General features: G+C 40.8%; 1 protein-coding gene across 1 annotated transcript in view; it reads left to right on the top strand.

Moving 5' to 3' along the window:
* Nucleotides 1–641: 641 nt before the first annotated feature.
* pcp4b (Purkinje cell protein 4b) overlaps nucleotides 642–12,105 on the top strand; it is a 44,449-nt gene continuing 32,985 nt past the window's right edge. The window contains exon 1 of the mRNA XM_085380079.1: nucleotides 642–811. Coding sequence (XP_085236205.1) covers nucleotides 803–811 — 9 coding nt within the window. The 5' untranslated portion in view covers nucleotides 642–802. The remainder of the gene's footprint in view (nucleotides 812–12,105) is intronic.

The following is a 12,105-nucleotide window of genomic DNA, read 5'->3' as shown; positions in this document are numbered from 1 at the left end:
AGATGCTGAATGGGATGAAAAGGGAAATGGACAGGGCTGGATACAGTTACTGTAGATTGCAGTAAAAGGATTACTAGAAATACTTTATATTCTTAATGGAGACAAGCACCTTCATTTTCAAGAAATTTAATAAACTTAAACCCCAAATCTTAAACTCTCTGATGCAATAAATTCAGCATTGTTTGAGATTCCATGAAAGAAAAAGCCAGCGTAAACATTTATTCAGGCATAACTAATCCTGTATCCGAGTGTAATGTAATGCAAAGCAATATAAGAGGAATTGTACAACAGAGAACTCCCACAAACATTATAAAGCCGATTTCCAGCAGTGAATATTGCCCTTTTTAAGGGAAATTAAAGAAGCTGCTAATTTTACTACTGAGTTTTTGCCACGAAGCTCGCACTGGCGCACACGCTGAGGTGAAAATGACAGTGGTACATGTTGCTGTTTATTGATGACATGATGACTGGCGCATGAAATGCCTCCCGGTGCTCACATTTTGTGAGTGGGTGTTCATCAACAGGAGACAGCGGCTCCGTTTGGCTGATCACCGTGAAAAGGGCTTACACAGCGTATGAAAGCTTGAAGAAGTTGGGTGGTGACTTGGGACACACATTTGCCCACGGCGTTCCTATTGGTTTATTAGTGATGTGATGACACGGAGGAGTTGGGCTTAACGCTTTATAAAGCTGCTCTGTCCGCGGCGAGCCACTCTTCTAAAGATCACCGTGCCCGAAACTTCACTTTCCAACAAGACACGCAGTGGAAGCAGGGAGGGAAACGTCGGCATTACTGTCCATCATGAGCGAGGTAGGACTATTTTATGATTTAAACCAAAGAAGCGTCGGGATGAACCCTTTTACGCACGGTCCTTGCGCAAAGGGAAACTGTATTAATGAGACGTTTAACGCCCCACGCGAGCTGCCGTGTACGCCGGATTTCTGTTAATTGATGGGATTTCTTCACATCTTCTGTTGCAGCTCGGATATGATTCAGTACTGAGCGTCAGACACTATCAAAGTGTGCCGAACAATGAGCGATGTAGGAAACACCGGGGCGCATTATTGCACCGTGGGCTACTCCCCGTGAAGTGACAGTGGATTTACGATAAATAACTGTATTTTTCAGTACAGTTGCTGTGATTTATATTTTTGAACTACACAGCGTGGTTTGACAGCAGTTACAGGGAACAAAAGGTGGTGAATTTGAGCGCAGTGTGTGTTTGTTTTTTCTTTTTTTCCCTTTGTGCTCTTCGCTGTCATTTTAAAACACTTTTTATTGCAGGGATACGAAGAGGCTGCTGAAGTGTTTTGCTTTTTATCATATAGCTTGTGTGACTGGTAGTACATGGCGATTGTGCCAACTCTACTGTAGGTTTATTGTGCTTCACAAACTCCCAGCAGTTCTGGCTAAAAACGTGTAACATCACAGGGGTTCAGCTTTCAGTGGAAAACTGCTGTTTCCTAACTCCGCCAAAACGCCACACAGTCACAGATGTTTCAGCTCCATGAAATTGGAGGGAGGAGGTTATAAATAGCTCAATTTAATGAATAAATTTTTTCGTATTACACCCAGAGTCACCACAGTTTTTCTTTTCTTTAGGTATGGATAGCTGATATTTTCAGCAACTATCACACCTGGTTTACAAAATCATTTAAAAAGAGCTGCTGTTCTGACAATAATATCTTCAAAGCTCTTTTTTCTTTGTTCGTTTGATTGACACTGTCAGAAGACGGAGGTGGATCCAAGTGACACCTCCATCCTGGTCAGTACTTGAGATGTCTGGACTCATCTGCTGATGGGACATCAGCACACAGCTGCAAGCAGAGGTGCAGACGCCTTGCAATCAGTTCAGTCAGTCAAAGTTGTGCTCGCAAAAACAATACCTTTCACAGAATTTTTTTAATCTATCTATCTATCTATCTATCTATCTATCTATCTATCTATCTATCTATCTATCTATCTATCTATCTATCTATCTATCTATCTATCTATCTATCTATCTATCTATCTATCTATCTATCTATCTATCTATCTATCTATCTATATGCAATGCTTTGCATATATATACATGCAAAGCATTAATGTATAGGAAGGTTGGCAAATTGAACAGAACTCTTTACTAACAGGAATTATGAAAAATAAATGGTCTCTTGCGAGATGCAAGGTCATTCTTATTCAAATGAATATTGTATTGGCCCCATGAACACACTCACACAGACCTCAGAACCAACCCTGAATCAACAAGTCCCATTGTTAAAGGACTGGACTGTTTTTTGGTTGTGGCTGCTCCTGCGCACCAGCCACGTTCAAGAGGAGTCGCCCTGAACTGTCTCATAGAAGCAACAAACATGCTCCCATGGAGATGCAATATAATTGGTGATGTGCTCAATCTGGTTAGTGTGAGGCCCTCAGTCTGAAGAGTCTGTTAATAATTCTTGCTTATTAAGCAGACACTACTGGCTAGTACAAACTGCACTAGCCCGCCTGTGTCTAAGGCCATGGATACTGGATGGATTATACTGGATGAATTACCCACACAGCCTCTCAAAAACATACCAGTTGATGCTTCCCACTTTCCCCATTTGTCTTCTCCTTTCAAAATAGAAGTATCAACTCCCATCGATATACAGAGAATAAAAGAAAAAAAAATCATGCATAAATGTGAATTAGAAATAAAGTTACTCCCAGTGTCCACAATGCTATAGATGGAGGGATCTGTATCTTTACTGGTTTCTCCTTTCCCCAGGCTCCACCTTTGCACCAAGTTTAATGATATTCAGCATGGTGGTGTTTGCATAATCCTGCTAACTAAAACAGAAGCTGGCAAACCTGACAAACAACAACCATTTTTTTAAATTAATAAATTGACATTTTTAATCTTGTTACCAAACTGCTGTTGTTGTGATGGCTTAAATTCGGACAGCGAGCATGAATGAATTCATAGTGCGCTACGGTTTTCTGCTGCATCTTATGAGAAAATAAGTTGAACTGAAGTGCTTACCAGGGACAAGTGTGCTTGGAGTTGTGGGAGTTTTCTTGTTTGTACAGGCAGGTGTGTTTGCTTTTCAGAAGCTTATATAGAATTTTTTTGTTTGCGTTTCATCGTGCATACGTTAAGGTTAAAAAACATGGAGTAGGCACAAATGTTTGCACAAAGGATAAGTTCTGAGTCTGTTTGGCTTCAGAGCGAGCCGCTTCCACGTGTTCACAGCAGCAACAGCCTTCAGGTAACAATGGCAGCAATTCTGTCAGAGCTCGGTCCTGCAGGGTAGTGGGTATGCAGTTTGTCACTCGTTTAAATGGATCGGTGGCAGACGTCACCTTTGCGTCTCTTCAAGCTGTTTACAGCAAGCCACTCGCTGGCTGCCTCAGTAATTGATTCATTCCAGGCACACACACACAATGAAAGCATTAACAGCTTCTAAATAATTGAATCCCCTGAATAACCTGAGCCTTTGGTCTGGTAATGCTGTGAAAAGTGAAGAGAAGCCAGCCTGTTGGTTAAAAGAGGTATAAATTTATTGACTATGTGGCTCTGCTGCAAATGTGAGGAAGAGGAAGGAGAATGGGCAGTGGTGGGGGATGCTAAATAACTTTGGAGCGTTTGGGCGAGTGCTGCGCAGAGCGAAGAAGTCCTCAATCAAAGTCATGAACGTATTCAGACTCTGAAGTTGACTTGAAGCCAGTGAGCAAAGCAGAGCAGCTCAGCATGTTCTGGATGGATGAGTCTCGCAGCGGTCAGCACTGCAGTGCATCCTCCCTCACCCCCGCCTCACACTCTGCCCTTGCTCTCTCCACCTTCCTCTTTCTCTCCCTCATCTGCACACACCTACTCTGAATTTTCCCCTTCTTCTTCTTCTTCTTCTTCTTCTTCTTCTTCTTCTTCTTCTTCTTCTTCTTCTTCTTTACCACTTGGCAAATAAACCAAATCTATGACTTAAAGGAAACTTAAAAGAAATCTAGTGGTATAATCTACTGAAAGTCCCTAAAGCTGCTTACATCTGTCAGTGTGTTCATGACATGGAGGAGAGAACAAGCTGACTAGAGAGCCTGAAAACTGTGAGGCAGTCAACATGGAGGGAAGTGGCTGATTTAGAGACTTTATTACTTCTGTGGTCTCTATCAAAGTGGTTTTGTCTTCACCTGTTTGACAACATCCGGATATTCTAATAAGAAATATGAAGCAGAAGCAGTTTTTCGCATGATTGCTGCAGCTGTGTCTCATTACCGTGACCTTGAAGTGTTTGCGTAGTTACCAGAAATCGGCAGAAATGCATTCCTAAATATGTTTAAAACTCATAAATGCTCATTATAACTTGTAAAATATTTGTCAAATGGTTCAATAAACACTTTTACTTTCTTAACAAAACATATATATATAATTTGGGGGGAATTAGTTCATGGTTCTGGCTTTCAAGGGTTAAAAATGTTTCCACAGAATGAGAAGTTGGTTTTTCCTTTTAAAAAAAATCTTTTGCAGAAAACAAATGACCTTTAGATAAAACCTCATGAAAGTTATTTCTCAAAACAGTCTGTGACATCCATTGAAGAGGAAGTGAGCTTTTATCTCAGCAGCAGTTTGATTTAACAAGCTCAAACTTCATGTATTGATGTAACACCCTGCCCTGGGTTGTTACTTTCGCCCCCATACCCCCCCCCCCCCCCCCCCCCCCCCCCCCAAAAAAAAAGATGAAAAAAATTACTGGCCACTGGAGGGAGCTGCAAAAAGCAAAAACACATTTTTTTTCCTTTTCCTATCATGGTTACAGACACCCTTTTAACAGGATCACATCAGTTTCCATGGTGACTGTGTGTGCCCCGCAGAACTGCTATTATGAAGACTCCCTGCACTAAAAAAAACAATTCAAACAAGCAAGAACAAAAGAACCTTGGGACTCTATTTAGTTAAACTAATAAAATAAACATACAGTAACCAGGATTAGAAATTCTAGCACACAGAAAATCCACACATCATCACTGGACACTTCACAAATGTGTGTGAAGTGGCAACAGCGTGACTCTAAACTAAGAAAGGGACGACGAAGGGTTAATGCACAGTTCACGAAATAGTTGTTTGAAGGGTACTTGAACTCCCGTTGACTTGCAGGCATTTGCAAACTACACAATGGCACTGTTATGCTGTTACATTCCTGCAGACACTGACTCATAACTAAGCTCTCGTCAAGCCCAAACAGCAGTCTCCGGTGTCCGCAGCTTCAGGAATGGCTTGTTTCCATCACCGCCAAATAAGCTCCATCATAATTTGAGTCAAGGGTCTTCTTGGTTGTTACTGTCACCTCCCATCCATACTCTGCTGCACTAATTAACGTCAAAGGAGTGCTCTCACAAACTGGCTGGATTATAAAGTAGCAGCACAGATGTGGTGGGTGTGTGAACAGGGTCATTTGAGAAAAGTTGCATTCATGTGTGTGTGTTTTTCTCATCCTAACCCGTAGTTTTTTGCGATGTGCAGCAATTTTTTGAACAAGTTGGCCCATCTGAGAATGGAAATGCTAATTAGCTTGATTAGAAATACAACTTCCAGCTTCCTTGGACATTCAGACCTTTCACTGATTTCAAAATAAAAAAGGTTATATTAGAATATCTAAATGACCTTGCCAACAATGTTTTTACTTTAAATTACTTGAGTTTTCAATGATAAGGGTGATCTCAGTAAGAAATCAGAGTTTTCAGGCTGCTCAGAATTAGCCTCGCCTTACTTTTGGTGCAGGCAGGAAGCATAAACATGACAGAAAAAGCTGTTTAATCCACTTTAAGCAGAGATTGGATTCCTCTAAGTGCTTAGACTGAAATAACCCAGGCCAGTGTAACAATGATGCCATCATATTAATAGCCAGCATAAATCAGGCGTCTCTCCATAGCTTTGCAGTTTTTGCGAGACTTCAGATGTGCTTACTTAACCACCCATCTTTAGCTTTGCTGCTCTTGATCAAATTATTTTCTCCTAACTTAGTCTATTTTTCACGAGGGAAGGCGACTGTAATTGAGTCTGACACCCAGATAATTTTCTGCTGTGTGTTTTGTGGCAGCAGCTCTCCGACTTCCATTAGTCTCCAGTAATGCTGGACTGACATCTTCACACATCATCATCGTTGCACGCCTCCGATTGGATTGTTTGGTGTTATCCATGAGCTTTGGGTAGGAACTGTAACAGGAGTTGTAATAAATTCAGCGTGTTAATGACTCCAGACGCTTAAATGTATTTGCTGCTGTGGCTTTATGTGTCATTTTTATTAATGCGGTGACAGTAATGGTATCCATTTTCATTTTTGGTCATTATCTGGGGTGGATGTGAGGAATTGCTTCAGATGATGGTTTTTCCGTCTCGCTTTTGTTGCTCTCAACACTTTGCCAACTCAAAGTTCAAGCATTTGTTCTCCAGCCCATTTGTTTGATTTGTCCATAAGTAGCATGATGTACTTTGTGTTTGAAATGCAGGCTGCATCTACGGGTACAAATCTGCATTGATACTTAGCAGAATTCAAATACATCTGTCCTAGTCTCTCCAGATTGTAAACCTATAACATGGACTGGTCTGCCCCTACAATCAGAGATTAAGCAGCTTTGAAGCATGTACTGCTGGATTAGAGGATTTTTGGGGATTGCATAGATCTGCTTCAGTCTGATTTGCAAGGCTGTTGGCCATATTTTTATACACTGTCCAATGGACAGATGGACCCGTGTAAAAAAGTGTTTTTCACCCCAGTGAAACAGACAGATAAATTGGCTTGGCGTTGTAAATGGACTAAAATGTGTTGACATTAAATAAATCGTCTCCTATTTGCCATTTATTGCTGTTAGCCTGTCATAGTTTTAACAGATGATCTGTACCAACAATCAAAGCACTCTGATGGCACCTTTAAAGAGAATTAGGGTGCTGGTCAGCTGATTCACCACTTTAATGCAATTGAAACAAGTATCTGTTTATCTTCATTAGATTGTTGTTTCTGGTTTTGAGTGAAATTTCTGAATTGACCTGGCTAAATATATAACCTGTAACAGTTCCTCATTCACTAGTCAAAATTTCTATTTGTTAGTATTCAAATATAAATCCCGATTTAAACAAAAAAATGTAATGTAACCATTTTAGGCCACCAGTGTATCAGTCATTAGGGATTAAGGTTGCCAGAAAATCAAAGCTCTGATACTAGAAATTAATACTGGATTAGATACTCACTTGCAACAGTATCAATGCCAGCAGTGCTGCAGACAGAAACACAGCCCCTCCCCTCACTCGCAGCTGATCACATGACCAGTTGCTCTGAATTTTAAGAGTTCAGTAAAGCTCCCATTTCAACAGCAGTGAAATAGTAAATAGTTATCATAAATGTTAACCTGGCCAGACCACATGTTGATGTTATTAATTTAACTATCAGCATTTACCCAATAGCCGTATTAACAGTCTGTAAAGCTAAGCTAGGTAGCTTTTAGGGGTGTCCAAATTCATAGGCTGCATCCTCCTGAGGACCCAGCCTTCGCGGTCTACGTGGGCCGGGTCCTCAGGAGGATGCAGCCCATGAATTTGGACACCCCCTTAGATACTAGTTTATCTAAGCTAGCTAACTAAGCTAGTAGCTAGCAGCTATGGCTACTAATAAAATATAATGGTAAGGCAATTATCACATCATTTCACTTAAATATAACAGTTTGCTGACTTTAATATGGGGTATAAAGTAGGTAATTATTATATTAGCTTAAGCATTTAAGTAAATATTTATATGCATATTTTGGGTAGCACAGTGGCACGATGGTTAGCACTGTTGCCTCACAGCAACAAGGCTGGGGTGTGAAGTTTGCATGTTCTCCCTGTGTCTGCATGGGTACTCCGTCTTCCTCCCACAGCCCAGAGACATGCAGTTTGTGGGGTTAGGTTAATTAGCAAATTTCCCATTGGTAATGAATGTGAGTGCGAATGGTTGTCTGTTTCTCGGCATTAGGGCTGCAACCTGTTGAGGGTTGCAGCCCTAATGCTCATCCAGCTCATCATCCAGCTCATCATCCAGCTCATCCAGCCCCTGATAAGAATAAGTGGAAGAGAATGGATGGATTGATATAAGTGTATTTATATAATAGGCTAAAGTTATGTGACATAGCTGATCTCACAACGGCTATAGCAACTGTCTCAAAGGGAAAAAAAAGTTAAAGTGTAGGATAACAAAACAAATTGCTTCCACACCTTTTCTATAAATGTTTGGGAGACGACTATTGTGGCAGTTGCACTAGTTGCATTTGTCCATGTGTAGTTTTTTTCTGTGCTTTTGGGCATTTTCCTCTTCTTCTTCTTCAACATGTAAGGACAAGACAAAAACATTTGTATGTGTATGCTGAGCTTGTCAGTTCAGGAAGTACTGCAGCCTCAGCAATGCACTGCCTACGGTAATAAAAAGAAAAGAACAGAAAAGAAAAGAAAACAAACAAACAACATGAAGTACCATCACGTTTCCAGAATTTGGTATCAAAAGGTATCCTAAGTATGGGTTCTGTTCACTATAAAAGAGTGCTTCTTTCTTTTTAAAATGACTTAGAAATCATGTCACATCAGCCAGATAATGCTATCAGCCCATTTATTATCTGTTTGTTGATTCATATCAGGTTTAGTTTCCTTCATGTGTCTTATTAACAGACACTTCATCACCAGCACAATTTTTATCAACAGCACAGAAGACATGAATGGCAATTTACTCAGCTGCAGCGTCATTAATCACTTGGGTTGGTGTCGAATGCGCAGCGAAACTATTACACACTGGGTGCTTAAGCGACTGGGATGAAAACAGTTTTTGTAATGCATGTGGGACTGTTGTCTGATTAGTATGCAGCCATAAATTCACCAGCTGCGTGCATGCACCACTGATGGGCCCCTGCATCTTGCACAGCCAATAGCTACAATGTGAAGGGAACCAATAACCTAAAATGACATCTTTATTAAATCTGTGGTTTACAGAAGTTGTTTTGTCCTGTCCTGGTTGATGCATGAGATGCCGTCAGATCAAACATAAAACGCACAAAAAACACTCATCATTGCCACTTTTTGACACTGATGGAAAAATATGACACATAAAAATGAGGAAAAACAGAAAAACGTTCAAGCACTGTACGTTATGACTGAACAATAAACTAACTCTCAATACGGTAACACTACAGACTGAAAGATGAAAGCACAGGTTGCCAACCGTAAAATACGTAAGTGCAGGTTTAATAGACACCGTTGCTGGGTAAAAGGGGCCAGAGTCATGGCTGCTCTCTGTGCTAACCGCAGTCGTATAAATCACACATTTCAGCAACATCAGCAACGGTGCGGGCACCTATATTTTAGTCATTCACCTTACGAGTGGTGAGGATTGGGAAGGGCTGAATTAGCAGAGCTGCAAATTTCCCTCCCACAAAATCATTAAAGCGTCACACTCTGCAGATTTGAGAGCAGGAAAACCTCAGGGACCACAGGGTGGTAAAGCCATATAAGACTTCTTTAATAAGATTGTGCACGCTGTTAGATGTTTTTGCAACAACTGTAGCCCTCAACGTTCTTCAGTTTGCACTTACAACTTACAGTTTGCTACAACAACTGCTGTTTTGTTCAGCAGTTCCAAGTTGAGCTCTTTCATTCGGGTCATTTAGTTCTTAAACGGAGGTCATGTTATTTGTGTTTTGTTATTAAATGTCTCTGTCAGGAAGAATAAAGGCTACACTAAGTCTTGATGCATGAATCCAGCAAACTCTGAACTGTCCTCATATCAGCATTTGCTACTTAATGTCCTGTGTCTGTGTTCTCGGTAATTATTACGAGCCGCAGTGCATAAAATTACAAGTTGCTGCAACAGAACTGTGTTCATACTCTGCTGGCTTTTCTTTTAATCCCTCTTTGTAGATCGTGTCCTGTCTTCACTGGTATAATAATAGTGTGTTTGCCATGCTTAAATGTCACACTGATTATTATTGGTTTCATTTTCTAGGGATGTTTTTGAGCACATGTATTTGTAACAATAATCAGTGTGACGTCTTATTTGTTTCTTTAATAAACCACAAAATTGATCTGAATGTTTTCCTGCAGAAGCATTGGGCTATGTTTTATAATGAACACAGTGGCGGTGACACTTTCCAGTTGGAGTGGTTAATTTAACAAAGCTGTAAGTCTAATCGCAGTATTCTCTTTTCTTTCAATTATGGACAAATATGGAGCCTGACTTGTGTTCTCATTTCTACATTGTGGGTCTTTGGCGTTACAAGTAACTGGATGTCTGCGGTGATCAGAGCTGAGGGGAAACACAGATCAGGTGGCATAAATTCATGTGATTGGATAGCAATGCCAAAATATAAAAGCAGGTTCTGCATTCCTTCTTCGCATTAGCCAGAAATGGTAAAACAAATAGCACACAATCACTCGGATGCAAGAAGTAAAGTTGTTTTTTCCTCATGGCCCTCAGGTCACCGTCTTTGCTCAGAGCGAATCTGCCTGAAACACTTTTCATCTGAGCAGACACAGTTCAACTCCTGGCCTCTGCACTTTCCCACCGGGAATAATAAAAACGGAGACAACAATGCTGTTTACAATCAATAAACTAGTAGACAATCCCCTTGGCGTTACTTTGAAAGTTCAGTTGCTGCTAACCAGCTAACTCTGGCCCTTCCTATATTGTGTTTTCTTACTGCCAGTGTTTGAGATTTATCAGCTGCTTGAGCTTCTCCTCCATCTGTGTTGGATTGTACCTCATGACAGTAATCTTAATTCTGCTCTGGAGTTTCGCTGCAAGTTGTAGGATCACCTGAACAAGAACCTTCTGCATTTTCTGCTTCATGTGCTTCTTTACTGAACTCACCAAGGCTGCAGAGCAGAACAAGGATCAGCTGGAGGAGGAGAGACTAAAGCCTGAATTAGACTTCTGTGGGCAATCTTAGTAGATCCATCCTTTGTTCATCATTTGCTTCCAAAGCATCAGGCTGATGATGACCACATGCTTTAAAACAAGACCTCAGTAACCAATGACGGATGTCAAAGCAGCTACGTCTGTCTTTTATACACAGTCCATGCTCCTTTTGAGTACAGACACACTCCCCTTAACACCGCTACTTTCAAAAATCAAATCCACATCCACCCCTCTCACCTTTAGATTTCTTAGACTGAACTCTCTACTATCTGATCAAGATCTTAGGTTGGTAGTAGGTAGGCTGGTGGTTTCTATACTTTCGCCTCTCGTGGTAGGACAGTAGACTAATCTTTCTCTGACGTAAACTTCAAGAACTAAAAGAATGAAAAGAAACTTTTGCCGTTTACGTTGTTTCACCCTCAACTGTCCTTGACCTACTTTTTCTTTTTTTTCAAATTCTCAATGGGCATCATGTGTGGCAGAAAACTGTGGGACACAAGCCTTAAAATAACTGTAGAAAAATGATTTAATTATTTTAAATAAAATTAATTTAAGAGTGATTTAATTTATTTCCAATTCCTCACTTGTTGTTTTTATCCACAGTTCTGATTTGGTTATTACTGCTAAGAAATACACATTAGGGAACCCACTGAACAAGGAGAAAGGAAGTTTGTGGAATCGTTTCCAGGTTATGAGTTGATTCCTGATTATTAACACATCAAATACCAGTTCTTCTTCAGGAAGTTGTTCTGTGGGCCGTCTCTATCTGACGATGTCCGACGGGACGGCACAAGCAGAGGACAGATCGTCATTCCACATAATTAGAGCCTTAATTTGAACACCTTGCTCTTTTCACTTCATTTGCAAAGATACTCTCCTGCTGCCTGGCCCACAAAGGCAGACTGGGGTGCTATCTGGGTCGCCTGGTTAGGTAGCATGCTTTCTTTATGTTACTCCCCCCGTCAAATGATGGCCGCTTGCCTTGTATCTGAAAAACAGAGCTCCTGCCAGCTGGTTGGCCCGCTTCTAAACAAGCCGGTCTACTTCGATGTTAGCTCATCAGATCAAAATGGTCAGTGATCCTGAGCCAGACAAAGAAGCTGAAGCCAAAACCTCAATTATCACATTATGCCAGCTATGCTAATGAATCAGCTATACAGGTCAACTAACTAAGAAGCTTCCGGGATGCAAAATATTCATTTTTCCCTCATTCTCATC

This window comes from Rhamphochromis longiceps, linkage group LG14, assembly GCF_057381845.1.
Source record: "Rhamphochromis longiceps isolate RC_006_pf linkage group LG14, R_longiceps_female_GT1.1, whole genome shotgun sequence".
Classification (NCBI taxonomy): Eukaryota; Metazoa; Chordata; class Actinopteri; order Cichliformes; family Cichlidae; genus Rhamphochromis; species Rhamphochromis longiceps.
Note: the sequence above shows the minus strand (reverse complement) of the source record. Positions and strands in the feature narration are given on the sequence as shown.